Source organism: Athene cunicularia (assembly GCF_003259725.1).
Source record: "Athene cunicularia isolate RWA chromosome 1 unlocalized genomic scaffold, athCun1 chr1_part2, whole genome shotgun sequence".
Classification (NCBI taxonomy): Eukaryota; Metazoa; Chordata; class Aves; order Strigiformes; family Strigidae; genus Athene; species Athene cunicularia.
In genome coordinates, this window is record NW_020799092.1 from 68,579,741 (window position 1) to 68,606,766 (window position 27,026).

The window sequence follows — 27,026 nt, forward strand, 5'->3', positions numbered from 1 at the left end:
TAATCGAGATTGCATTTGAGGTTATTGTTCCCAGTCAAGACTATAGGGTCAGGAATTTTACTATGGCATCTTAGATGTATTTTGCTCTTGTTTCTAATAAGCAGTCATGTAAAAACATGTATAATTATTAAATATTGATAGCTTTTTTGCCTAATAAAACCCTACATTATTCTTGATTTGAAGTAAAATGGAAAAAGCAATATATTTACTATATTAACTGTATTTTCAAATAGAAAGTAATCATACTTCAGGTGAATTTGGTGTGAGATGCTTTGTGAATAATCTTTCAGCGCTTTTTTTTGTTTTCTTTTGTGTTAATATTTCAGGTTGGAAAAATATCAAAAAACAAAAAGAAAAAACTGAAGAAAAAACAGAAGAGACAAGCTGAGCTGTTAGAAAAACGCCTGCAGGAAATAGAAGAACTAGAGCGAGAAGCTGAAAGGAAAAAAATAGAAGAAAATGTAACCTCAACTGTACCATCAAATGAACAAGAAGATGAGTACCACCCAGAGGTGAAACTAAAAACAGCTGACATAGAAGAGGTAGTAGATGAAGAACCTGGAAATGATGATGGTTAGTATTACCTGCTTTTATTGATTCTGAATTTACTGTTTCAGAGGGGAGAGTAATTGCAGCATGGCATCTGGTGCAATGAGCAAAATCTCCAAACTGTCCTAGATCATTAAGTTTAATTTTCTTCTGCAGGTGAAATCATAACCACAAAGTCTAAAAATGAAAAGTCAAACCTCCTGCAGAAGTGAAGAAAAACATCAATATCAATCTAGCTATCAAGTCCCACAAAAGAGCACATAGAAATTTTAACAGAAGTCAGTTGTCATACCACATTAAGTGGCGTAACTGAATATCTTGGAGAGATAGAAGAAAAATAAGACAAATTTGTATTCTTTAACATCAGTGTAGTTAGACTCATCATTGCTTTCCACTTATTACAATGTTTGTTGTAATGATCTGTCAGGTAATGATAATTGCAGCTTCTTCACTGAAATTTTCAGGATACCATGTTAAAAGTTCTTGTTGAGTCCCAGTGATTTGGAGTATAACTGTTTTGGTCCAGCTGAATTCTGGCTTCCCTGTTTTTTTTGTCAACTCTCTCCAATTCTGGTAAAAACATAACTACTGAGACGGTTGTTTCATTTGGTTTAGTTTTGTTCTGCTCTTACTGCAGATTTTCCTACTCCTATGATTACTCCCTGTTTGACGCAAATTCAGTTATAGATTTGTAAAGCTCACTTTCAAGACTCATATACTTCATAACATTCTTCTCTTCTGAATTTTTCCCTTCCAAACCACTGCTTATTGTTTATTTTTTCCAATAACCTTATTCTTATTTCACCTTTAATTAAGGTTTTAAGGTCTTTCCATATTGTAGTCATGTTTTTGAAGAGTTAAAAATTATAAATGCCTAATTTCAAAATGGTATATTTATCTATGATCTAATGTGCAACTCATTAAAATTTTTCAGGTGAAGCAGAAGATCAGGATGAAAAAGATGACACAGAGAAAGAAAACACTGAAAAAGACGAAGATGTTGAGCAGGAACTTGTCAACAGTGACCCTACAGACCCTAAGTGGATAGAATCCCCCAAAACAAACGGCCATATTGTGAATGGCCCATTTCTATTGGAACAACAGATTGAAGATGAAGATGATGAGGAGGAAGAATGTCCAAATCCAGAGGAGTATAATCTTGATGAGCCAAATGCAAAAAGTGATTACTCTTATAGCAGCTCCTATGAACAGTTTAATGGTGAATTGCCAAATGGACGTCATAAAATTCCTGAGTCACAATTCTCTGAATTTTCAGCTTCAGTGTTCTCTGGGGCTCTGGAGTCTGTAGCTTGTGGTTCTGCTGTTTCTGAAGGATCAACTGTAACTGAAAGAGAAGAGAGCAGCCCATCTCACGACAGGAGCAGAACAGTTTCAGCTTCAAGCACTGGGGATTTGCCAAAAAGTAAGTACTCCACTTAGTGACATATACCATGCTTGAAGTTTCTTGAAGCTATAGGAGATGTCTTATGTAGAACGAGTAGTGAATTTAAACCTTATGTGTATGTTTTTATCTGTGTTCAGTGACATGCAGATTTTACTTTTTGGTTGGGTTTTTTTTGTGAAAATACAGTGCCAAGCCTTATGGCTGGGTTGTTCCACACTTTCAGTAACACCAAAGGACCTTTCAGTAACAGACGAGAACTCTTATCACACCGCTTCTCTGACTTTGAACACTAGGTCTAGTTCTTCTCATGGATGTTGACTTTACCTGCAGGTGAAGGGTTTTAAATATTTTTTGTTTCTGGATTGGTGCCAAACCTAGTAATGTCCTGGCCTGCTTTGTGCTTGAGTCTGAAGTGGGTGCAATGAAAAAATGGTGTCTATGTCCTAGCCTCTGCAGTCAGAGAAATCTTTCCTAGGCACTCCCCAGGCCTGGGGAGGGAGGTGGGATATGGGGTCAGATTAACCATAGCTAGGGTTGGGTTACAGCTGCAGCCCACTGCTGGGAACCCTTTTTCATTGCTCACTGTTTTTACTTTCTTGATTTCATCTACACTGAACATTCCCCTCATTGGATCACACATTGTGTGAATGCAGAATCTCAGTTCTGATTATTTTAAACTTAGTATTTCTTATTAAAAGACTTTTGGCAAAAAAGCAGAGCAGGTATCTAGAAATGAAGAGGAGGCTTTTAAGTTAGTTTGGTCCCAAAGCATTCTGGTGAATTTTGACCTTCTAGGACCAGGTTTCAACGAAAAGCAAATGTACTAGTTTTGAATGGCTTTCAGAAATAAGGAGGAAGGGGGAATACTTTTTATTTGAGTTGATGGAAAAATTTGTTTAGTAACATGGGTGTGTATTACATTTTAAAAAAAAGGGACAAGTGGAATAGGAATTCAGTGGTTAGGTTAAGAAAAAAATTGTAATAGTCTCATTAAAAGACAATAGCTAAGCTTACTTTAAGTAAACTGGATGATTTTTCTTGCGTTCAAACCCTGGAGTTTGATAGATGCACCTTGGAACAGTGCAAAAGCGTTCTTGTTAGATTTAAACAAATCTACCATCTGAAATCTTAAAAGGGAAGCAGGACTGTGTTTTGTTTAATTTTTATTTCTGCTGTAGAGCTTGTTTTTAAGGATATTTGCTAAATTACTGTCGATTAAATATTCCATCAACAGGTCAGTGTACACAGGAAAGAGAAAAGGGCATTTATAGTTGCAAATAATCATTATTCCCATAGTTTAAGGGCAGAGGTCACCCTGAGATCATGTAACCTGACTTCCTTTTGTAACAATGCAGTAATACATTCTATATTAAGCCCAGTAAGCTTTATGTTTGACTTAAAACATGTTTTTCCAAAGAGATTTGGACAAAAGAAATGATAAAAAATCTGTTCTGGTTGAAGTGTGTTCCATTGGTCATTACTCAGAATTGTTTCAGAATTGTAGCAAGTTTAGATTGGTCTGTCTGCAGCTTCTAGCTATTACTTCTTGTTATATCTTTTCTCAGTCATATTAACAAATTCTGTAATATGCTGTGTTTTCATTCATTAATGATTCTTTTCTGTTTCAAAAGTTCATCTCAACCTTTTATTAAAACTCAACAAGACGAAGTCTTTGTCTCTGTAAGGCGTGTGGCCAACCCTCAACTCATTATGGCTTTTCTGTATTCAGTGTGGTTTTGAACATTTAAATTCCGTTCACCAGAACTGCTCAGATCCAAAACTTTTGCCTGTAAATCCTGTTTATTGACAACATGGAAGGTGAAATCTTGGTGTCATTGCAAAGAGAGCTGGATTTTTGGTGTTGAATTAAATAGCTCCAGGGTATTACACATAGGTTTTATTTATGGTGACAGTGGCTAAATTATAAATATATGGGTTTCAACTTTAAAATACTGAGAGACTGAATCTGTAAGTAAATAGAAGAAAATTAGATAGGTTAGGGAGAAGACCAACCTGCAACGACATTGTCCCAGATGAAGTTACTAAATTTAAATAGAGATCTATTGAAAAATAGTTGAGTGTATTTCTTGGTTTAAGACCGCAGAAGAGCAGTTCACACAGTTTACTACCGAGTCTTGACAGGTAATCTTCAGGTAGGCAAGAAATGTGACATAAAATACAACTGAGTAGAGCTCTGCTTCTTGAAAATGTGAAGGTCTGGGCGAATAAGTCTTCCAGTCCATCTCCTTACACTCTGTATCCCTGAAACAATGTACAGGAAGGTTCTAGATGCCTGGTAGCCTCTTCCTTTGTGCTGCTGGCAGTAAGTAGAGGTAGAAAGCCTCTGCTACTGTTTTCCTGGAGTGATGTGTAAAATCCTTGTGCCTACAGAGAGTAAAGACAGTTTTTGCCATCATGGGAGCAGCTTGTCTCCATAGCTGGAGAAACAAACCTACTTTATTCCTCCTTGATGTTATCTCACCAGCACCTTTTCTGCAAAGAAAGAAGAAAGAGTAAATTCAGCCATAGATCACTTCTTTCTCAGAAAGAGGAAAAGCTGAACATTATTAATATTAATGGTATCAATAGTAATGTTGAGTTAAACAGTAGTAAAACAGATTAAAGTATTTAGAAAGAAGAAAGATACAAGAGTTGGAGGCTATTCAGTATTTTTACATGGTGCTACTTTTTCCCTATAACTTTAGTGCCCTTTTCTTGTATAGCAGCAGAGTTTATTTGTTCCTCTCTGTCTAGGCATTGCTATACATTAAGCAACATGGTCTCATTTTCTTGGAATACTTGCCTCATTCAGTGCACAGGCCAGTTTGTGTTCAGTGGGTGAGCACCTATTAAGTTTTCATCTTTTTCAAGTTTTCACTGCGTGACCAAATGCCCTTAAAATAGATCTGTTAATTTCCTCATGACTCTCCTCCTCATTCCAGTGTTTGAATGTTTACTAAGTATTCTATCATGCTAAGACTGTGGGAAGAGGAGGTGATATTTCTCACTTTTACAGAACGAGGACACACAAAAGTGAAAATCAGAAATGCTCACTAGTTTTGTGCTCAGGTTGAGCTCCTTTGGATGATTTTTTTAGAGTACTTACTAAAAAGTACGCTCCATTTGAGTTCACTTTCAGTTGTGAATGATGCATGTTTGTCAAATTCAGAATCCAAGGTCTCGTTCATCTCTCCGAAAATATGGGACATAAACTTAATGAGTTCCTCAGAAAATACAAAAGTGTAGGCACTTCCCTATTACCTTGTCAGGTCCCTCTGTTAGAAGAAAGTTGAAGCAAGCTGTTTTCTAATGTCATATTCTGATGTCTTATTTTTGAGGCTTTTTTTCCCCCTTCGTTCCACTTTATTTACTGCAGTCCTTCAACAAGACGTGTGGGAAGGATTTCTATTTTTTTTTTTTTTTTGCCAGGGCTACCAAATTGAGAAGGTCCTGTTACTTCTTGAATAATGCATGTGATTGTGTTTGAGAAAAAATTAGACTGTATTACGAAGCGTGCTTGTGAGGGAAGGCTTGAATATTAAGCTTACTGGTTCCTGCTGGATTGCAACTTGGCTCTCTCAGTATATTTTACTTTTATGCCCTATATTGGTGCTTTTAAAAAAACTGGAGTCTTTGACTTCGTTCCAGCTTTTTTAGAGGACTGTTTTGTTGAGGTCACTGCCACCTCTGTCTTCTGCTGTTTTGTCCTGTCTTTACTTCTCTCCCCTGGTGGATCCTGCCTCTTTCTTTTCTGGTTGGCCACTATTTCAGTGCCCTGATGGCCTGTTCAGGCTTGCTGTCCCAGGAGTTGAAGATCTTCATCTGATTTTAATCGTTCTTTAACTCACCATTAGACATGCTGTATTTTTTCTCCTTGTCCTATGTCTGGTGTATTTTCCTCTTTCAATTGTTAGGCCAGTTTCATTATATCCCTGTTGGAGTCCCAGGTGCCTTTTGTATCTAGTACCTCTTTCTTGCCTTACCACCAGTTTCCAATTTAGTTTCCATAGCTTTGGGACAAGGAAATGAAGATCAGTCCTCTGCTGCTATGTGATTTGTTGTGTCTGGTTCTATGGTTCAAGTCAATGTGCTTTCTTTCCAACGTGGTTTAGGAGCTAGCAGCTGGTATGTCAAAACAAAGAAAAGCAGCAGTCCTCCACTGCTGTGTGTTAGGGTCATCAATGTCCCAAGAATCTCTAAAGACTGCAGGATTAATTAGAATAAAGTTCTACCTTTTTGGTCTGGATCATACTCAATGCAGATAAGACCTTAAGAGAACTTTGATTGAATGAATCAGTCTGTGAAATGGGTGGCAGTGCCCTAGGCGTTCAAATTAGCCAGGTTTTGGTGACTTTCTCCCCTTGGGACAGATTTAAACAGAAAAAAATCCAGCCAAATTTTATTTACTTTAGCCAAGAATGGAAGTGCAGGATTTTATTTTCTCAACCAAACTGTTCCAAGAACATGTCTTTCATGTGGAGTTCTTGGAGTTTGAGTTTTAACATTTTCTGTCTGAATTTGTTCTTGGAAACATACGCACTTGTTTTGCTTAGAAGCTCCTCTGGATATTCTAATAATAGTCATTTGGCAGTTAAAGATTGCAAAAAATTTGCCCTTGAAATGTGTAAGGATATTTAGAAATCAAGGTAAGAAATCCTTTTTATGCTCCTTTAATTTGTTGTAACATGCAGTAAATGATTTTGATCTCTTCAATGTATTATAGAACTGGATAAAGTGTCAAGGCAAAACTGCTTGGAAATAATGGATAGTATGCTCAAAATACTCACTATTCTACATTTTGCTTGTGTTAGCAAAAACTCGTGCTGCTGACTTACTGGTGAATCCACTGGACCCAAGAAATGCAGATAAAATTAGAGTTAAAATTGCTGACCTGGGGAATGCCTGCTGGGTGGTAAGTATAACTACATCATTTTAGCTATTTAGCCTTCACTATTTAGAACAGGCCTTTTTATTCTTCGTTTTTCCATTAATGTGGTTCTTTCTGTTTTAGCATAAGCACTTCACAGAAGACATCCAGACAAGACAATATAGATCCATAGAGGTTTTAATAGGAGCAGGTTACAGTACACCTGCAGATATCTGGAGTACAGCATGTATGGTAAGAACGATACAGTGTGTGTTTTACAAGAATAAACCTCCTAAAAACAGTTGTTTATATAGTGAGGAAACCCAATGAAGATGGTTCTGATTTTACATACAGTCTTGTAGCTAAGCCACATAAAAAAGGCTGAAGCGCATCTAGGATTGTCTTTAAAGTGAAATACTTAATAGCAATATCACACCTAGGTAATGTAATAGTCTTACAATACTTGGGGCCATCCAGCCCCTTATGCTTTAATTTAACTTGACACAAATATGTTATCATAAATTATGTCATATCAGATAGCTACTGATGATTTCCCCCCTTTATCTCTATTTCTTGAGCATTATTAATTAAAAGGAAGCATTGTGGAGAACATTTCTAATTTTTATTTAAACCTGCAAATTTGGAGGGAAGTATATGTATATTTTAAATGACAAAGTCTCACTGAAATAGTACAACTGTATGTTTCCTTCCCATTTTACAATCTATGCAACTGTTTGCTGTGTTTCCTTTCCGTTTTCTTCCATAAAGTAGCAAAACAGTGAAATATTTCAAATTCTTGCCAAGTGCAGTGAAAACATTCATCAGATTAGTCTTGCAAATCACAGCTTTAGGTTTTAAACTTTGAAGAGAAGGAATTTAATTTATTAGTAAAATATGTGATAACATTCTGTAGAATTAGTTTTAACACCATAAAACTGAGATGATAGATTTTTAAAAATCTTTAGAGGATAGAAAAAGTAAAAACTTAATCATGAAACTTTCTGAAACACTCTGTTTGTAATATCTCTTTGAGGACAAATAAGTTACGTGCATCTTCTCATTAAAGATAGATTTGGAAATACAGTTAGATATATCTTTGTCTATTTTAAAAGTGAAAACTTATTCAAATCTTTATATTTTACAAATACATGTCTGAAAAGAGTAAGTGTATGAGGAGGAGGAGAAGACTCAAATACTAGACACAGTTTGCAGGCGTGGGTGATGAGAAGAATTGCAGAGCACAGAGAGAGAGGAGGAGGATTGAAAGGAACATAAAATCCTACAGATATTATAAGCTCAGCAAGCCATGTGTTAGAAGTAACTAAACCATAAGTAAAATTGCAAGTATGTTTTCTCTGGAGTTTAATACTAGCTTTTGCTTTAGTACATAGGAAAGAATATCCATTTCCAAATTTACTCTTCCATTTGGGGGCAAAATGTAGACTTTTTCTATTAAATTGAAAACTATGCATAGAAACCATGTTTTGATCCTTGATTCTGTGAATGATTCTTCTCTTAACTATAGAGACTTTTTGTTCCTTTTACCTGATATTTTGTAAACCTCAGTTGAACTTACCCTGTATTCATCATCTTTTAAGGTTGTAGCTCACCCCTGCTAATGGTACATGTAGTCCTGTAGCTAAAGCCAAATCAAAAAGGCTGAAGTCTATCTAGGATTGTTAAAGTGGGGTACTTTATAGCAATATCACACCTAGGGAATATAATATTCTTACTATACTTGGGGTCGTTCAACTCCTTACACTTTAATTCTTTTCCATGTTATATAAGCGTTACTGCTTTCTTCATGTGAGTTCATTCTCAAACTCAAAAAAAACCCCAAACCAAAGCATCTCTGCCCCTAGGGGTATCTTGATTCAGATTCACAATTATTTATGAAATTTCAGTATTTTAATGAGAAAATTATACTTCTGCTCTTTTTGTTATGTAACCTTTAAAGATAGTAAAGCATTTGAGGCATGAACACTGGAATTCTGTTTTCTGCCACAGATTTTGGGTTTTTGCCCAAAAATGCTGTAGAAATTTTATAATCTTACAGCACTGACATACAGTTGTTGAATTTGGTTGTTATCATTATATAGTCATGTGAAAAATAGATCAGTCTCTGAAGGTCACCCCCAAAATTCATTGTTTCAGAACCCCTCAGGATCTGCTTTCATTCCCGTGTAGTTGAGAAAATGAGTCAGAAAATGATCAGCACTGTGAGTGCTGGTCCCATATCAGATGGAAAATGCCTCTGAGGTGGGGATGAACTTGAAGACCTTAACAGCTCTCTCTGCAGGGGACCTGTAATAGAGACTAATGGCTAGGGAAACATTCTTGATGTGGAACTGCAAACTCCCCATTAACTTACTTGGGCTGTCTTTGGAAATTGTGATTTGATTCTCTCCAGTCCCTAAAGCGGCCGAGAACTGCCAAGTATCTAGGTGTTGTAATGCCACTGTAGTCCCACTTGCTTTCTCAACTTTGGATTCCTTGTACCTAAATATGGTTCAGAAAATGCCCTTCTGGATTACCTTACTTTCATTTCATACTTAATTCACTTTATTCCATAATGTTTACTGTTACGTGTCTTTTCAAAAGTATTGTCTGCTGAAGCAAGAGATGGAGGTGTTGTTTATTTTCAGCCAAAATACAGCTCAGATACCCTGTTAGCCATGTTGTCCAAGGCTTTCAAAGGAGAGCAAGGAGACTTCGTTGTCATGTTGCTTTGCTTGTACAAGTCCAGTGTCATTAAGGACATTTTTGGAAGCAGCACTATGTGAAATGAGGGGTCCAGCAGCATTGCCAAGACTTTTGTCTTGGTGAGCTTCCATCCTTCCATACTGTGCCCAGTGTGACAGTACCAAGCACACATGAATTGGTGTGCTACCAGCTGACTCTGTATTGATTGCATGGGGTATTTCCCATTTCCTCCTCTTTTAAAAATTAATAATAATAAAAAAAAAAAAAGTTTGTTAAGTAAGGGGTAGCTGTATGTTATGAAGTGACCTAAGTTTGAGATTGTGTTCAGGTTAGGTAAGTAATTGCTCTGACTGTATCCACCTGTCAGAAATACTACATTTGTGAACTGGTAGGCAAGGTGCCTTGTGGCTTTGCAGTGGGAGCCATGTTATGTAATTATAGATCCTGCTCTTCATTCTGATCACGGTTTTGACTTTGGATGAACTTTCTTGTCTCAATTCCTCCTCTACTGAATGATAATGAACATGTTGAAAAAGTGTGTGCCTAATATGAATTATGTGAATGCAAAGTATAGTAAGGTAGTATCAAAGCAAAGATGAGACGTTACGCTTTTGAAACCCTTGCTCACAATGGAATCACTGGGCTATTTCTCTGAACCTGCACTGCAAGAGGGTTCAAAATATTTTGACCTCATTTGGATATAATTGTGAGCAAATACATCTTGTTAGATCTGTGTGTACACATGACCTTCAAATCAGAGGTTTCTGACCAGTATTCTCACAGAGACTGATCTAGGTGTACTCTTTGCTCCTCCCATCTGTGTAGCTCTTGCTGACAGAAGACCTGTTGCTTCAAAATTGTGGTCAGGTTCTCCATCACAGTAAGCATTATTTATGTTTCACAATGTGGCTGCAAAACTGTCCTTAAAAAGGCTTTTTCACAAGTAGTCCAGAACACACTGCTTAGTAGTAAACAGCACACATGAAGACCACTTAGCTTGCAAAATAAAAGAGATTCTCCATGTGTTATATATCCACTGCTGTGTCAGATATTCTAGATCATGTCTCCATTAAAAAAATTACAATAAAACCAGGCCTTTCTTCGAATCAATTTAGGGTCCATAGCATTTCTATGTCAGAGGTTTATGTGTGCATAAAATGCCTCAGTCTTTTCATGTCTCCTGGATTTTATGAAGGGTCACTTGGAATGCTTGGGACCAGGATTCACCTGAGATCTTATCTTGGTCTTGTGCTTTATGGATCTCCATTTGAGCCAAAGGTTTTTCACTGCCTTTGCTAATGAAATAATCTTGCTCACTGAGAATAGCATTGACAATAAGAGTAACAGAGCTACTGATTCTTGTATTGGCTTGAATTTATGGCATAAAATATTAAGCACAGGGGTGGTGTTTTATCACAACAGCAGCAGACTGTCTTTTTTCATCGTATCATTAGCTCATCAGTTTTACTTGGTCTTTAGGAATGAGGGTGGAGATGATGATGTTTTTAAACAAAAGCCTCTGATAAGTGTCCTGAGCATACAAAGCATCTGTGGTCACGTGTGCACAGCAACTTTTAGAACACCCCCTTTATGAATCTGGCTTTTAGGATGTGGCATGTTGTGTCTACATGGAGTTGCTCTCCTCAGCTGGACTCTGCTAATAACTAGGTTCCTCTAGACACCAACTCCATGATTTTGAGGAGCAGCTTCCAGGAAAAAATAGTCCTGGTTTATGTGTATTGTCTTTAGTATGGGAGTAGCCAGAGATTCTGATCAGGATTACTTGTGCTGGAAGTGTACATAAACCACTACCGAAATAGCAAAAGAGGGAGAAGTAACTCAGTGTTAATAACCTTACAGTTCTGTTTCTTCTGGTGTTAAGTCAGTGAGAAAGTAGCATTGTAAGGCAGCAGCCCTGTGAGCTGAACCTTCTAATTTTAGATCATTTGGCATGGCCCAGTTCTTGTGCCCCAAACCTCTTTGAATCACATTTAAAGGATGAGAGCAAGTATCCTCAGACCAATACCAGTTCTCTGCTCAGGTGATCTGAATCTGAATATTTAGGAAAAAGGAGAGGGTGCGCGGGAAAAGATAGGGGGGGGGAAGAGGATGATGCATAGCTTTGGAGGCTTATAATCAGTGCATGCATGACATGCTGTGAAGCTAATAAAAGAAGTTAGATGCCATTGGGCTTTTCTAGACCATGACAGAGTTGTTTGATTGTTCTGTGTTCAGCAAAGAGTGCAACAAAGTGTAATAATTTTTTTTTTTCCAGACTACAGTGACCTATGTCTGAGTGTTTGCTTATCATTTGCTGGACATTTACAAGTTTTTCTAGGGAAATTGCACAGTGCCCTTTCTTTTTCTTTTAACAATGTGGCCTGTTTAAGTGGTATGTATACTCAGCTGGTCTCATGGAAAGCTAGACACTGGGAATCTCTCTCCACATTTACTAAATTCTAGAAAATTCTATGTTCCCATACTGTACTAAACTCTATTTTAATTCTGCCAACAGGGAGGTGCATCTTTCATTTTCACCTAAAAAAGGAACAGATTTGGAGCCAGCAGTGCCTTTGACAGGATTGAAACCATCCTTGATCATTTAATTTTATCAGGCTGAATTTCCACATTTGCAATATTGAGAGGGTTGTTTTCTGTGGAGCAGAAACTGAACAGGCACTGCATGATTTAGCATTTCCTAAATCTCAAAAACCATGGAACACAGTACTCCACTGCTGCTGCCAAGAAATCCTGGCAAGATAAGGGGTTAGTACTGGCAGAGGGCATCCCTTTCTATTGCTTCTGGAAATGACTGCAAGCATGATGATTCCACTGCTTTTCCTTGTTTATGCTCTTTGGATTGGAAACAGGAAAAGCACCTGAAATGATGAGTCTCAGCATCTGACTTTGGTTGTCCATTATGTACAGTCTTGCTTGAGCTGTGGGGAGGAGATATCACAAGCTAGGACATTAACAAGACTGTGTTTTTAACATTTAGATGAGGTGGCTTTTGTGGTGAGTTGTGATTCCTGAAATACCTTCTTTTTATAATAAGAACTAGAAAATAGATCATAGCTGTAGATTGGTAGAAAGTCAAAGAACGAGAAAATTGTACTTGGTGTTCTAGCTACCCAAAGAGAATGCAAATGATGAAAGAAAATACTACTGGGGTGAGAGGGAAAGGGGGCAGGCAAACAGCTTTCAAAATGAGGGAGATGATACTACAAGGCAAGCAAGCTTACGGGGTGTTTTTTATTACAAGTATTTCTATTCATGTGAGAGAACTTGGAGGGACAGAATGAAGAATGAGCAGAAAATAGTAACTTACGATATTAAAACTAAACCTACATGTAAGTGCTTGTAGTTCAGCCCCCAGTTTACTGCTTTGCATGATGTCCTCTAATGTGGGGTGGAGAGATAACTGCCCTTAACTACTCTTCCTGTGTTGTAAGTGGCAAAAACCCGATCATGCCTCCATGGGATCATGAGTATCATCATGCTAGTATGTGTGAGTGGCACATACCAAAGGTGTGATGACAAGCCTCAATCTGCACAGAAGCTTTTTTTTTTTTGAGGAAAAATGGAAAATCAGAAATCTGGTTGAGAGAAGAGAAAAACTTTAAGTCACTATGCACATATTTTGCAGTAGGCAGATACAGTACAAAATACTGTTATTAATCACTATACACCCTTTTTGAAGGTGGTGGGTGGACAACCTGAAACATTCAAAAGAAAATTATTTTCCAAAGAAACTGACTTTCCAAAGCAACCACTCAGCATGTGGATGATTCCGAGATCAGAGTCCAGCACAGAAGAGACCTGTTTCCTTTTCAAGCATCCCATGCCATGTCTATGTTTTGTATATCTGGCCTTTCTTACCAAGCACTAACCATGCAAAATGCCTTTTATGTTCTTTCTGTTGCCTGGCTCTTCAGATGGAGATGTCCATGGGAGAACAAATTGTCAGCTGGTGTGCATATCTCAAAAAGTTCTTTTGCGCTTCTTTTCATGCTCCCACTTACCTGTGGAACTGCGTTCTTAAAACTAAGCCTATTTTTAAAGCAGTGACAATCTTCTCGTTCACAGCTCTTCTTTTCAGCTGGGGCAGAGAAACTGGCCAAAAGCTGGATCTCATCTGTCAAAATGATAATTCTGGCCTATAGCTTGTTGTCCTTTTTCAGCTGGGGCTTCATAAGAGGAATTCAGGGAGGCTGATGCAGTCCAAATGAATTATTCTTCCAGTCCTCTCCCAGACAGCTTTCCCTAGGCATGCATCCATTTTCAATCACCAGATTGAGTACACAGCTGTCACACAGTGAAAATGTAGCTATTTCCAATTGTGTGATTAGACATGGATCCACAATATACGATAGTGATGCCAACAGTTTAGTATTGTGGTAGGTTCATATACTGTCACATGGCAGGAAAGGAATCAAAGCCTCTCCAGAGCCTACAAAAGGAGCAGTGTGACCATTTGCATGAAAGGTTCTCCATCTGCAGATGGAGAAAAGCAGTCTAGACTGTTTTTCTGTGATAACCTTAGGAAAGTGGTAAGTAGCAATTGCCAATACAGTCAGTAAGGATGGACGATTGCCTTGGGCTTTTGTGCCATATGTTGACTGTGCTGTATCTCATTTGTTATCTCCATGTAATAATTGAAATGCTGATTTCTGTTGAGGTAAATGTCAACATTAAGTAAAAGATTATGATATTTCAAAGTCAGAGTTTCTGTCAAGATACTAGTTTTTATAAATGAATACTTTCAATTAGAAACTAAGTAAGTAAATATGGTTAGCCTGTATTTGTAGCATCATAGGAATAATAGCCAAATTTAGGTTGAAAGAGATCTCAAGTAGTCTACCTCCTCATTGAACCACAGTTAACATCAAGGTTAGATGAGGTTGCTCAGAGCCTCATCCATCTGTCAGGATGATATTTCCACAGCTTTTCTGAGCAGCCTGTCCCAGTGCTCAGCCAATCTTGCTGAAGATTATTTTTTTTTTTCCTCCTATCTGGTTGGAATTTCCCATCTTGCTGCTCGTGTCTGCTCTCTGTTGTCCTTTCACTGAGAAGAGTGCATCTTGGTCTTCTCTGTTACTGACTTTCAGGCAGTGGAGTGCGGCAACCTTCTTCAACCTGAACAAACAGAGCCCTTCCTCCTGCATCCTCTGCTCAGCCTCCTAACGTCTTAGAGGTCCTCCCTGGCCTTTCTCCAGTTTGACAGGGTCTCTCTCATACTGCTGGCCCCAAACTGGTCACAGGTCTGCAGATTTGAGTGCTGAAGAGAGGGGATGTCACTTCCCACCAAGGGCTGGGAACGCTCTTGTTACAGCCCAGTACATGGTTAGCCTGCATTGCCATGCTGTCTGTCAGGGTCTCCACCTCCTGATTTTATCACAGAGTGTTGGTGACTCACAAATTGGAGACTGGGTGATTTTATGTCCCTAGAGTTGGGTGCAAAGTGTTGAGAAGTGCTGAGAGAAGTGCTCAGGACGCATCGCCAAAGCTGCAGTTCTGAGCACCAGCAGCAGAGAGCTCTCCTTTCCATGGCACTGCTTCAGTAACAGGACTGCAAGGCTTTCTGATGCACCACACCTTTGGCCATCAGCTTAAAGAGCAGAACTCCTCTGACAGATACAATCCAGAGATGTCATTGTCCTTCTTATGTCTATTTACATGCTTATTAATGCTGATTCTTCTACTTTATGGTAAAAAACGACGTCAAGGATTTATTCTGTTTTTAAAAGGCCCAATTAATTTCATTTATCTTGCACTATGTAGCCAGTCCATCCTACAAATGTCTAAGAACCTGTTACCAGATTACTACAGATGAACTTGTGAGACATTGTCCTGCATATATGCTAAGTACTATTACAGGTATTTATTGCAGCATCCAAAAGGCAAGGCTGTCCCTGGACTGTCCCTGTGTGTATCTGAGTCAGAAGTTTCTTCGTTCCCAGTGCAGAGTCCTTTAAGGAGAATCAGGGAATCAAATGTCTGGGATGTCACAGCTCCAGCCCATGCTGGGCATGGAGTCAAAGCTATACAAAAAGGAAAAAAGAATCATCACCAGCACTTCAAAAAGCTTTAGTTTCTCTTCAGCAAAGTGGTGGTATAAATATCCCATATCTATGAGAGCTTGCAGCTCTTATTATATACAAATTGATCTAAAATTCAGTGTATCACAGTGGTATGCTTACTTCTTGTGCTTTCCTATGAACCATTTTTACAGTTTCTCCAATTTAATCTTTTTAGTCCCACGCAGACGTATCAAGCTATTAATACTTCATTTTTGGGGACAGAAGCTGTATTCATTTGGAGTCTACCTTTGTGGCTAAATTCAACTACATTTCCATTGTTCTCCAGGAATCTGTTAAATAGCAATGAGTTTCTTAATGTCCTCTGAAATCAGCCCCATCAGCATGTGTTCTCCTAGGAAAGGTGATATGGCTCTTCCGGTGAATATATTCCCATTAGATACAGAGGGGGCGCTTGGGGCTGCTCTGTCTCATCTCAAGAGAATAACGGTATTATCAATGTTGTGTTTAGAGATCTCTACCAGTGATCTCTTCTGGCTACTCTAAAAATTTCTTCAGTTTAAATACCTGGTAATTTATGAAGTCCTTCAGGGTAATTTATGAAGCCCTTCAGATTTTTTTTTTTAAGCCATAAAATGAAAACGCTCAATCTTGAGCCAAGAGTGGAATAAGAAGAAAAGTGAATGACTGTTTATTAGTGATAGTGACTTCAGAAATTAAAGGCCTGTTCATAGGATCAACAGAAAATGTCAACAAGGGGCATTCTTGCTTACTTGGCTGCTGTGTGTGATGGCAATGAATTATTTTGGCTATAGCCCACTTGGATGACACTGCAGTTCACAGCTTGAAAAAGCCAAGTGCCCATAAATAGGCTGAATTTGCAGGTGATTTAACAACTCTAGATTACGAATTGGAACAGAAAAGTGTATATTTTCAGGAGACAAATATTTTGTAGTAAATGTACTAACAGAGTGAAATCCCATCCTAGAACTGTGCCAGGAAGTTCTGCCTGATACTTGGAATGATTTTCTGGATCAGATGTTTTCCCTGGTCTTGGAGATGGAAAACAGTCTGATGTTTAAACCACCTGGAAAGAATTAGATTCCTGTGGCTGCTTGGGTAATTGACGGTCCAGAGCAGAAAGAGAATAGTTTAACAAATTAGGCTAGGTGAAGCCGTTTGTACACAGATATGGGCTCTTGACTTACTTCAGTGCTTTGCAGCTTTTAATATGCATGACACCCATAAAGTGAAACTCATCCTGACCTAACATATGGTTGACATCCCATTGAAGCATTGCATGGCCTGAAGGGATCAGTCATCCTGATGTCTGTTCTGGATTCCTTCATCAAAGTCAGTCTCAGTATTTTACCCTGTGATTGCAGTGTTTACTTTGACTTCTGATTCAACAAAAACACCTTTTTAAAAACTGTTGTAGATTTAGAGTCATCAAGGACGCTTGCCCCATTTGCTAATTTCAAGTGATTAATTATAGTTATAAATGGATTTTATTTATGATTTGTTTATACTTTTTTATTTCAGTCCCCAACATGCAATGACCAATAATTAGCCTTCACATACAAGTGTAGCTCTTTATTATATAGTTAGTTAATAATGCTGAGAGGGGTATTTCTTACACATATGTAACATGATCAACAGCCAACGCATTAGTATGTAAAAACATTTTTTAACATCAGCTTACACTGATGCCCCCTTCACACCCCCATGCAGCCGATCTGTTCAGAATCGCTTCCTCTGCAGCTGGATGCTGTTTGCTGCCTCCTGCCACTTGGGACAGCGCTGATGACCAAAATACGACCAAAATACTCCCTGGTCAGCCGGTGGAGCCCCAGGGGCTGCTGGGGAGGGACCACAGCTCCACACTCCTTGTCCATCTCCTTCCTTCATCCTGGTTGAGTAGGCAGAAACACCGGGGGTCTGGGCGTGCTGCCTGTTGCCAAACCTCCAGCCTCTCATAGTGACGGGGTGTGCTCGGGGCTGAGCGTGGGGCTTGCTCCAGAGCCTGGCTTCGTGCTGTCCTTGCACTGCGGGAACGGGGCTCGCCAGGTAAGTGGCCTCTCCTCCATCTCAAATTCAGTTGTTGGCCTTGAGCTTTGAATGTTAATTCCCTCTTGGTTCTGAGATAGCTGTGATGTTTTGCTGACATCTTAAGATTAAAAACATTATTTCTGAAATACCCATAAGTATGTCTGTTATGTTATAGGCTTTTGAGCTAGCGACTGGAGATTATTTGTTTGAACCACACTCTGGTGAAGACTATTCCAGGGATGAAGGTACGAATCTTTTGAGATGTTACATGAGTTTCTATATATTTTCACACTTCTCTTCTTAAATTTCCAGTGAGCTTACAGTGGGGTTGAATTTTGTATTTGAGTGAACTGTTCATACACACTGTTTTCAGAATATAAATATGATTTTTTTCTTTTTAGTTTTAAGTTCCATCAGTAGCAATGTGTGGGCAAAAACTCCCTTCTGCAGATACTCATCTACTTAACAACTGCCTGAAGGAATTAAACTGCCCTTCTTGTAAGATTGCATATGTGTGGAAACCTGATTGAGAATAACAACATTTTATTTTAGAAAAGAAACGACAGATTTGAACTTTATAGTATTTTCTCGTTATAAGAGTGACACTGGAATAATGTTTACATATTGTGTATTTTTATTTGAATTAGGCAATTACTAATTTTTTTAAAAATCCGAATTAACTCCTGCTTCCATCTGTATACCTGTCCATTTTCATGCTTGTTTGCTTGTAAATGCTCTTTGCAGTGGTAATGTGGGCATCATTTATTGTTCCTAAATGCTACTAATGATGCCAGAGCTCTGCTGATCCTGGAAACCTCTGCATGGATTTGCTGCAAACATTGTTGATTTGAAACTATTTCTGATTTTTTACTAATTCCAGTTTCTTTCCTCTTCTTTTTTATCCCATCCTTTCCCTGCCCCTTCCACTCCCGTATCCTTTTTTTCTCTCCCTCATAGACCACATAGCACACATCATAGAGCTGCTAGGCAATATCCCAAGGCACTTTGCTCTATCTGGAAAATATTCTCGGGAATTCTTCAATCGCAGAGGTAGTACCTCTTCTTTTTGAAAGGTGCCGTGATGCAGACAGAAGTGGAATTGCTGTTGCTGGTTGTAGCATGTCCCACTGAGGAGCATTTCCTGAAATCACATAACAAAAATTTCTTTTTAAAAACCAAAATACACAGGAATCTGTGATCAAAAAAAATAATTTTTTTAGCTAAGCATTCTGAAAAATAACTATTGGTAGATTTTAAATTACATAGCAAAACTTGTTTGTAGTAACTGATACATGTTGTTTTGAGAAGAAAGTTTTGCTGAAAGCATCCTTCCAAATCAGCCACTGAGCAGTGTGCACGTGTCTTTTTTACCAGGATCAATCTATTTCTGTCTGTACCGGGCCAGTGTTAGTGTGTGCATGCAATGTACTGATTAAACTGTTGTATGTTTCTGTTTTGCTGGCAATGTTCTCCAATGCAGACCACATAGCATTGATCATTGAACTGCTGGGAAAAATCCCTCGAAAATACGCTATGTTGGGGAAATATTCCAAGGAGTTTTTCACCAAAAAAGGTAACGGTATTTATGCAACACTAATTTAAAGCATAATACTATCCAGAAGGAGAATTATGTTCATTTATGGGTACTGAAGAAATATATCCATTTAAATGGAGAGCTCTTATTAAAGAAGAATTTTGGTGTAAACTTGGCTTTCTGAGAAAAACCACAATTTGCAGTATTCATTTCAATATTTCATTTAAAATTCATTTTGGGATGCACTCAAAGTGTGGATGTTAACAAAGTCTGTGTGAATCTGTTGTCTAATGTTCACGTAAACGTAAAGGAATCAGGTGATGCGTAGCTTGTAATGTGATGGGAAATCATCTGCCAGCTACTTTTTATCATATACAGTGGTCCAGCAGCTGTTACTGATAAGGAGTAACCAAGGTGGGAAGGGAATACCTGGGCAGTAGACACACAACCGCGTGCAGTCAGTCCTCATGGTCTCGTAACCTCGCTGAAGAGGGAGCATGCAGAAAAGACAGCTCTGGGGCGGAGTGATGGAGAAAGCTGCTCTGCTCTGCGCCGTGCTGTCTCACTTCAGACGCTCCCAACTACCATGATACCCCAGTGCCACAGCCATACCATGGGTGATGACTTAGCTCTGTTTGGCATTGTACAGAAGTGCAAAACCTCTAAAATTAAAACCTTTGTCAATCGCTGCAAGAAAGTAATTAATCTGAGCAAATGCACGGGGCCTTATGCTTCCGTTACATTTTTGTACTTTGCCCAGACTGCTCTTTAAGACAGGTTTTTGACACGTGAAGGAACATGGTGATGCTTCAAGTGTCTTTTGTGCCCTCACTGGATGAGACAGCACGGTGTTATATTGAGAGACTGGGTATGTCAGGGCCTCCTGCAGCGTGGTGGGGGAACATCTGGGGCCGCTGACCACAGCAGGCATGATCTCCTGCTGTGCCTCCAGGTGCCCGAGCACACAGGCTGGTGGCAGGGCCAGCGCCGACCAGCTGCATCGGGCACCTGGGGTGCCAGCGGCGCTGAGGCGGCGGCGCTGTGCTGCAAGAGGGTGGGGTCGTGAGGCAGGAGACAATCCAGTGATTCATCCCCTCTTGTGGGAGAGTCGCCGTTCTGTGCGTGGTGTTTCTGGTACTGCAGGGACCTCTGCATGCCTTCGTTGCCTTAAGGAAGATGTAGTGGTGTTAAACACAGTGTGAAATAGGGCAACAGTGATGATCAACAAGATAGAGCAACTGCCATTTGGGGGAGTCGAAAATGCCTGGGGCGTTTTATTGTGGAGGAGAAAGGTTGCTGGAGGAGTAACTAAGGTTTACAAAATCAGGAACTTGGTGGATAAGCTGAAAACAGCTGTTGTTTGCCAGCACCCACCATATGCAAGCTGGGGGACACCCAGTGAAACTTGCAGGGGGTGGCTGCAGAACAAGCGCTTCCCTGCGCAGCAGGCAGGGAGCTTCAGGAGCCTGCTGCCATGGGGGCTGTAGAGAGAGGCTGTATCAGCAGGCTCAAAAACAATCTCCTGTTAACTGAGACAAATGAACTCGGGACTGACAGGTCCGTAAATGTTTAAAGCAGTAAAAGGGCTGGGCAGGAGATACCCTCTGGCACCCCCCAGCAGGGACTGCAGCTGCAGGAGCGAGGGCAGGGCTTGCAGAAAGGCTTCTCTGCTGCCCTCCCTGCCCCTCCTGTGGCCACTGTCAGAGGCAGGTACTGAATTAGAAAGCCCCCCCCAGCATAACCAGCCCTTAAAGCATATCTCATGTTCCTAATTTTCACTTTGCACCAGATGGACTGGCATTTTCTAATAATGTCATAGAACCTCAAAATGAGGTTAACAGTTACACAATAACCACAGTGTTTGTGGCACACAGAAGAGGGCAGTTTGTAAAATTCCCATGAAGTGTGGAGAATTTCACATGCTTCCATCGGCATCTTCCACTGCAAAGTGAGCTGTTGTCCTCTAGGGCCTGTGACATTCCTGAACGTTCAGTGACATTCCTCAGAGGCATCATCTGCCATGGCTCTGGTTGGGTTTTAAGCACTTCAGAAGACTTTGTTTACCCACCACAGAACATGTAAGTGCAAGTTTTCTGTGGAAGCTTAAGTAGGCTGCATCCTAGCTGTTCTGCTTGCAACAGAAAATCTCAAATGCAAGATGGAGTAATAGCCCAAGCTGTGTTTTTTAGATCATACCAGTTATTCTACTGTGGCAAGTTAGGAAAACTGACATGTTCTATGGAGGAAAAATGAAGGTGGTGAGTTTCCTGCTCACCTATTTGAGACTTTTTTCATTTAATTGGGCACCAGATACCTTTTCCTTTTTCCTGGCCAGCCTCTCTGGTCCCCCAGGAGGGATTTGAGGTTGATGGGCTGGCAGGGAATGAGGCTTCATAGTTGGCTGCTGCATTTTTTACTCATCTGTTTGTGGCCTGAGCACTTATCAGAGGCCATGTATTACAAGCCTGAGGCTCTTCTGAAAATTTCATGCTGTGGTGTAAAGTTGATCTTAGAAATCTAACTGTAGGCTCCTATTTTGAAAACATCAGCCTTGGGTGAATGTCAAGAAATCACAACTTGGGTGTTGCTCCTGTCCAAAAGCAAGTTCAAGCTCAGAGAGAAGCTCTAACATTTGAATAGTTCCGCCGAAGTCACAGGGACAAAAGGAAAGGTGTTACCAACTAACGAGTTTACAGGATTGAGTCTCTTCTCAGCAATTTCTGAAGGAGTTTGTGACATTCAAATAGGAGGGTGCATTTAAAAAAGGAAAAGCATTTATAGGTTATTTCTTAGTCACTATAATGCAAATGCTCACGTACTTTTTACAGGGTCTCATCTTGATTGAGCCCAGTAATAACTCCAGTCAGTCTCTTCTCCAGTGCCTTCATGGAAGCTAGTTTGTCTGTAAAAATGATTAATACATTTTGTCACTAAACTTAAAAAACCTTTTGTATTTTTCTAGACTGTGGTCCCTTTTATTTTAATTCTGGTATTTGCTAGCCCTGTTTCCTTGTGAGCTGAACCTGTTTAAGATGCTGGTTAGATACTGGCTTTGCCCATTGGAAGTTGTAACAAGGAAAAGCAATGCTGCTTACTTACCATCCAGGAAGGGAAGGGGTCTCCTCCCTTTCCCTCACTTCCATCTACTGCACCATGGGGCCTCACCAGCAGTTCTTGCATTAGTTCTTGAGAGCATGTCCTCAAAATACAAGGTAGCAGGTATCCCACTGCTGCTTCCCCAGTCCTTCACGTCATCTGTTTCTTACTGTTCAATAATCCATCCTCCTCTTGCCTGGTGACACATTTTAAATTTGTCTTTGACAAATTTCACACACCTGCTCTGTTTTTTTTGTTACGGTCAGCAGAAAAAGCTTTAAATAGCATCTTCGTCCCCACAGATCCTTCAGAAATTTCTTTAGTAATTTTCTTCTGACTTAACATTCAATTTTTCAGAAGGTCCATTGCTGCCTCTGCTTTGGTTACCTGGCTTTTTACAGTTCTGATAACTCTGTTGTCCTCTCCAGATATTTCCTGTGTGCTTCACTATTAAAAAACTAAAGAAAGAGCTTCTGTTAGGAAGTTTTCACTTACTATTAAATTTTTAGCATTTCTTTGAAAATTCCTGTTAATGCCCTGAATACTGATGGTGTCAGACCAGTGGGCCTGTTTTCATTTCTCCCTTGAATAAAGGTACAGGCTTGCTGTCCTCCAGTGACATGGTACAAACTTTGTAGAGATGAAAGTCTAATCTTGCCAGACACCTCCATTTCCTCCAGTGCTTTAGAATGAGTTTTTTGTCCACCTCCGTTGTGTTAATTGCCTTTTACTTACCCTGTTTTGATTCCATGGTCAGCATCGTGGTCTTTACTGAAAACTGAAGCACAAGTTTAATTCTTGGCCCCCACACAGATAATTTTTACTGTATCCCATCTTAAATACTTTTACAGTCTTAATGGAATTTCTGGTGGAAAACTTCATCCCATTGCACTAAAATAGTTTGTTCTCAGCAGAAAAACACTACAGAATATTGTGCTGCCCGGAGTGTGCTGGTCTTAGCTTGGGGACTTCAAATTCAGCCTCCACTTTACAAAATAAGGAGTCCTCAAACCAGTATGAAGTCGCCTTCCACAGTGACACCAGGAGCCTCATCTTCCAATCTTACTTTCCTCCCTCAAGTTGTATAAAGATACCTAAACTGCATCATATGCATACAAAGGTGGGGGCAGTGCTGCATGGAAACACACACTTCCCCAAAGCTAGTTTAGCTTGGTAAATGATTATGGCAACCCTTGCAGTGAATGCTGTCAGCTGGAGAAGCTACGGACACAGCCTGACTGTTTTTTAAGTCATTTTTTTACTTGCAGTCAGTAACGACTCACTGTTTTCTGTCACTTTCTGGCAATATTTGGGTTTATGTGTTCTTATTAGATTGTTTACTACCTGTTCTTGTTAGTAGTCACAGATATACACTTCTGGAAACCTTCAAAAGGGTAAGATTTTTCAGCAGTTAAATTTCAGAGTTGCACAAAGTTTTTAAAGCGCTGAGAGCCTGAAATGAATACACTTCTCCAAGATGTGCTGTCCTTTTTGTACATTGATACTGTGGGACAGTATGTGCCCAGAGCAGAGCCTTTGGTTGACTTGCAGGTTCTGATGGGACATGCTTGTACTGTAAATGTACAGACATGAACTGGCAGGATACACCCTCTGCTTTAGCTCCTCTCTTTCAGCAGCCCTCCTGCCCTGCAAGATGGAAAGGAAAGAGGACAGTGGGCCAGCACTTCTTGACTTTCTGTTACCAGCAGGTCTCTTCTCTTTCTTTTGCAAGTGATTGACCATTTGCACACTCGCTCTTTTGGGGTCTTTGACAGCACCTGGAGAGCTGCTTTCTTGAGTGTTGTACCCTGCCTAGAACCTTCTGCTGTGGCCTGAGGCAGCAGCGGGTGTGTCCTGCTGGGCTGTGGCTGTTTTCATCCGTTGCATTCAGATGCTGAGACTCTCAGGGGCAGTCTGAAGACAAGCATTGTTTCTGCCCAGGATGTAGTCAAGAGGGATGTACAGAAACTCAGACCTGTGAGCTGACATCTGATGGTTTTATGGGTAGTAGATTACAGCCAGGGACAACAATCAAGTTGCCAAACCACTTTGCTTAAAAATAGCGTGGCCTTTGTGCCCCCATATGGGATGGTGTAGTGTGCTTGTGAGTCTGTGGGTGAGTCACATTCAGCTTCCACGGGTTGGGGGAGAACCCATCGCTGTCCTCAGCAGTTCAGGGGACATCGCAGCAGCATCACAGGGGCCCCTGAGGTGCTTTTTCTAGCATCACACGGAGACTCCCTGGCTCAGATACATGCTTGGGAAAAAGGGAGGTGGCAGTGGAGAGGGAAGGAGCAGCCAGAAGTGCCTTGTCTTTCCTGTCATGCCGGATGACCTGTGGATAGACCTGGATAACGTTTCTGGTTTGAATGGCAGGAAGGTTCTTGCTTCCTTCATTTATTTTGGTCAGAAACACATTGCCAGGCTGGCCGTATGCCCCCTCCTTGATGGAACTCAAATCCTGCAGCTGCTGCCACCGCTTGTGTTAGTGGTTGGTTGAAGGACATGTGGGCAGCAGCAGGTGCTTCCTGCTCAGGAAGGACTTGGGCCCAGCCTCTCGGGGGAGATGGAGCAGAACCTCCAAGTGCCAAACTTGGTCTGGGAGGAATCGCTGCTCTGCTGCAAATGCCATGTAGCGAGGCAGTGACCTGTGCTGCCCAGACTCCCTCTCAGGATTGTTTTTTGTAAAATTCAGGTTCATTGGCTGATTGAGAGGCTTGCAGTGTTCTTTGCCCATGGTGTGAGTGTGCATGTGAATGCCTTTGCGTGTGGGAGACAGAATGAAGACAGCAGGAAAAATCAGAAATGATGTGTACAGTGGAGTCCAGGTGTAACATACAGTTTGGCGTAGGAATGATTTCTTGGTTTTGACATCGGATGTACTCATCTCCTTTGAGGACCTCAAGCAAGCTTGCGATGTGCTGCCCTTCCTAAATAATGATTCTCAGCCTGGTCAAGGTGCTGTGAATGCAGAGTGGGAGAAAAACGAAACAGGGATTAGTCGCCAACAGGGATAACAAGGTATTTTTCTAATGCCAGTAATATTTCTGTTTGCAGGAGAACTCCGACACATTACCAAGCTGAAACCTTGGAGTCTTTTTGATGTGCTTGTGGAGAAGTATGGGTGGCCTCATGAAGATGCTGCACAGTTTACAGATTTCCTGATCCCCATGCTAGAAATGGTCCCAGAGAAACGTGCTTCAGCTGGAGAATGCCTTAGGCATCCATGGCTGAATTCTTAGCAGAATCTCCCAGCTGTAAAAAAAAAAAGCCAGCAACCACTTTCCAATGCATCGGACCTAAATGGTGACTGTCACAAATTCTTTAGCAGGATCACACGTGAGCTGGCTTCAATCCTCAGACCTTTATTTTGCTTGAGGTACTGTTTGACATTTTGCTTTTTGTGCACTGTGTTCTTGGGGAAGGGTAGTCTTTTTGTCTTCAGCTAGTAGTTTACTCACCCACTTTCTTCAGAAAACACTTAATGTGTCTTTAAGCATTGTTTCTTGTGTTGTGTGGCATTTCAGATGTCAGATTTTTGAACAAAGGAAACTTCCCCCCATGTGTTTTGGCAAGTTTTGTAACTATTTATGAAAAAAAAATATTTTAGCTGATGCATATTATATAATTTACGAGCGTAAGAAATTTATCAAGTCAGAACTGAGTTACGGCGAGGAATTGTACTTTTCTCTTCTGGCAAAGGGACGTCATTCTTGTATTATAGTGTATGTAAATGCACCCTGTAAATGTTTATTGCCATTTAAATATGGGACTGGGGACTCAATTTCAGAGTAAAGCGACTAAGTTTTAGAGAGCTTTATAGCAAACCAATTGCATGTAGTGGACTTTTAAACTGCTTTAAGGGATTGTGTAAACTTTCTATTCTGTAGCAGTTCCCTGTTCATTGGATTTTAAACAAAGTGGCTCTGGTTTACAGGATTTCATTCCCCAAACGGCACTTTAAAGGAAGGCTAGACTTCTTTCTAATAAAGTATGCATTACCATTTAGCACTCCCTTTTAGAACTTTTGCCTATTTCAAGTGCTTTTAAGAAAAGAAAAATAGCAATTTCCCTTACAATGTGATAGTGAAGACATGGTACCATATGGTGTTGCCTTTTTATAAGCACTGTAAGTTGTACTATACCTTAAGAAAAAAAACTTAATTAAAAGTTGAGCATGAGAACCACTCTCTGTGTAGAATTACTGATCTTTTATAATAAAAGTGTGTGCTTGGCATCAGTTAAGGAAGGATATAGCTGCAGATATTTACAGTGCAGTGGGTAAAATAATCCAAGAAGCAAAATCATGCTCATTCCATTCATAGCTTTACATGTTTCTAAAACAAATTGCACTAGCTTTATTATTTCCCATAACTAGACATACGTTACCTGTTGTAAGTTGCACGCAACAATTACGTGTTTCCTAGGAAAAAAAGCTGCATAGGCTGAAGCTTATAGGCAATACAGATTTTAGAATGTACAGTATGGAGGTGTGTTTTGGCCTCTTTTAGAAGTCAGTGGGATGAATGTAAGCTTACTTCTGATCTTCATGTAACTATGGTGCCACTTTTTTCTTGACTTTGTCCATATGAAATTTATTCACATGCCTTTGCAATAACTAGATTGTGAGAAGATAGCCCCATGCTGTAACAATAACCAGTTGTTTGAGGTGCTTGCAGTTGTCTAATTAAAGTGTTTTGTTTTTTCAGACAGTGTGCTGGTCATTGGAATCTTTGCTAGCCCTGACTCCAACTGTTTGTTTGCTGGAGGTCGTGTCGTGGTGGT

The 27,026-nt window shown here is 40.0% G+C and overlaps 1 protein-coding gene across 1 annotated transcript in view; it reads left to right on the forward strand.

Annotated features, from left to right (window-relative positions):
• The window catches only part of SRPK2 (SRSF protein kinase 2), a 101,071-nt gene extending 74,118 nt beyond the window's left edge, over positions 1 to 26,953 (forward strand). The window contains 8 exon segments of the mRNA XM_026866468.1: positions 327 to 573; positions 1,484 to 1,972; positions 6,766 to 6,866; positions 6,966 to 7,073; positions 17,787 to 17,856; positions 18,569 to 18,661; positions 19,092 to 19,184; positions 25,299 to 26,953. Coding sequence (XP_026722269.1) covers positions 327 to 573; positions 1,484 to 1,972; positions 6,766 to 6,866; positions 6,966 to 7,073; positions 17,787 to 17,856; positions 18,569 to 18,661; positions 19,092 to 19,184; positions 25,299 to 25,483 — 1,386 coding nt within the window. The 3' untranslated portion in view covers positions 25,484 to 26,953.
• The last annotated feature ends 73 nt before the right edge of the window (positions 26,954 to 27,026 follow it).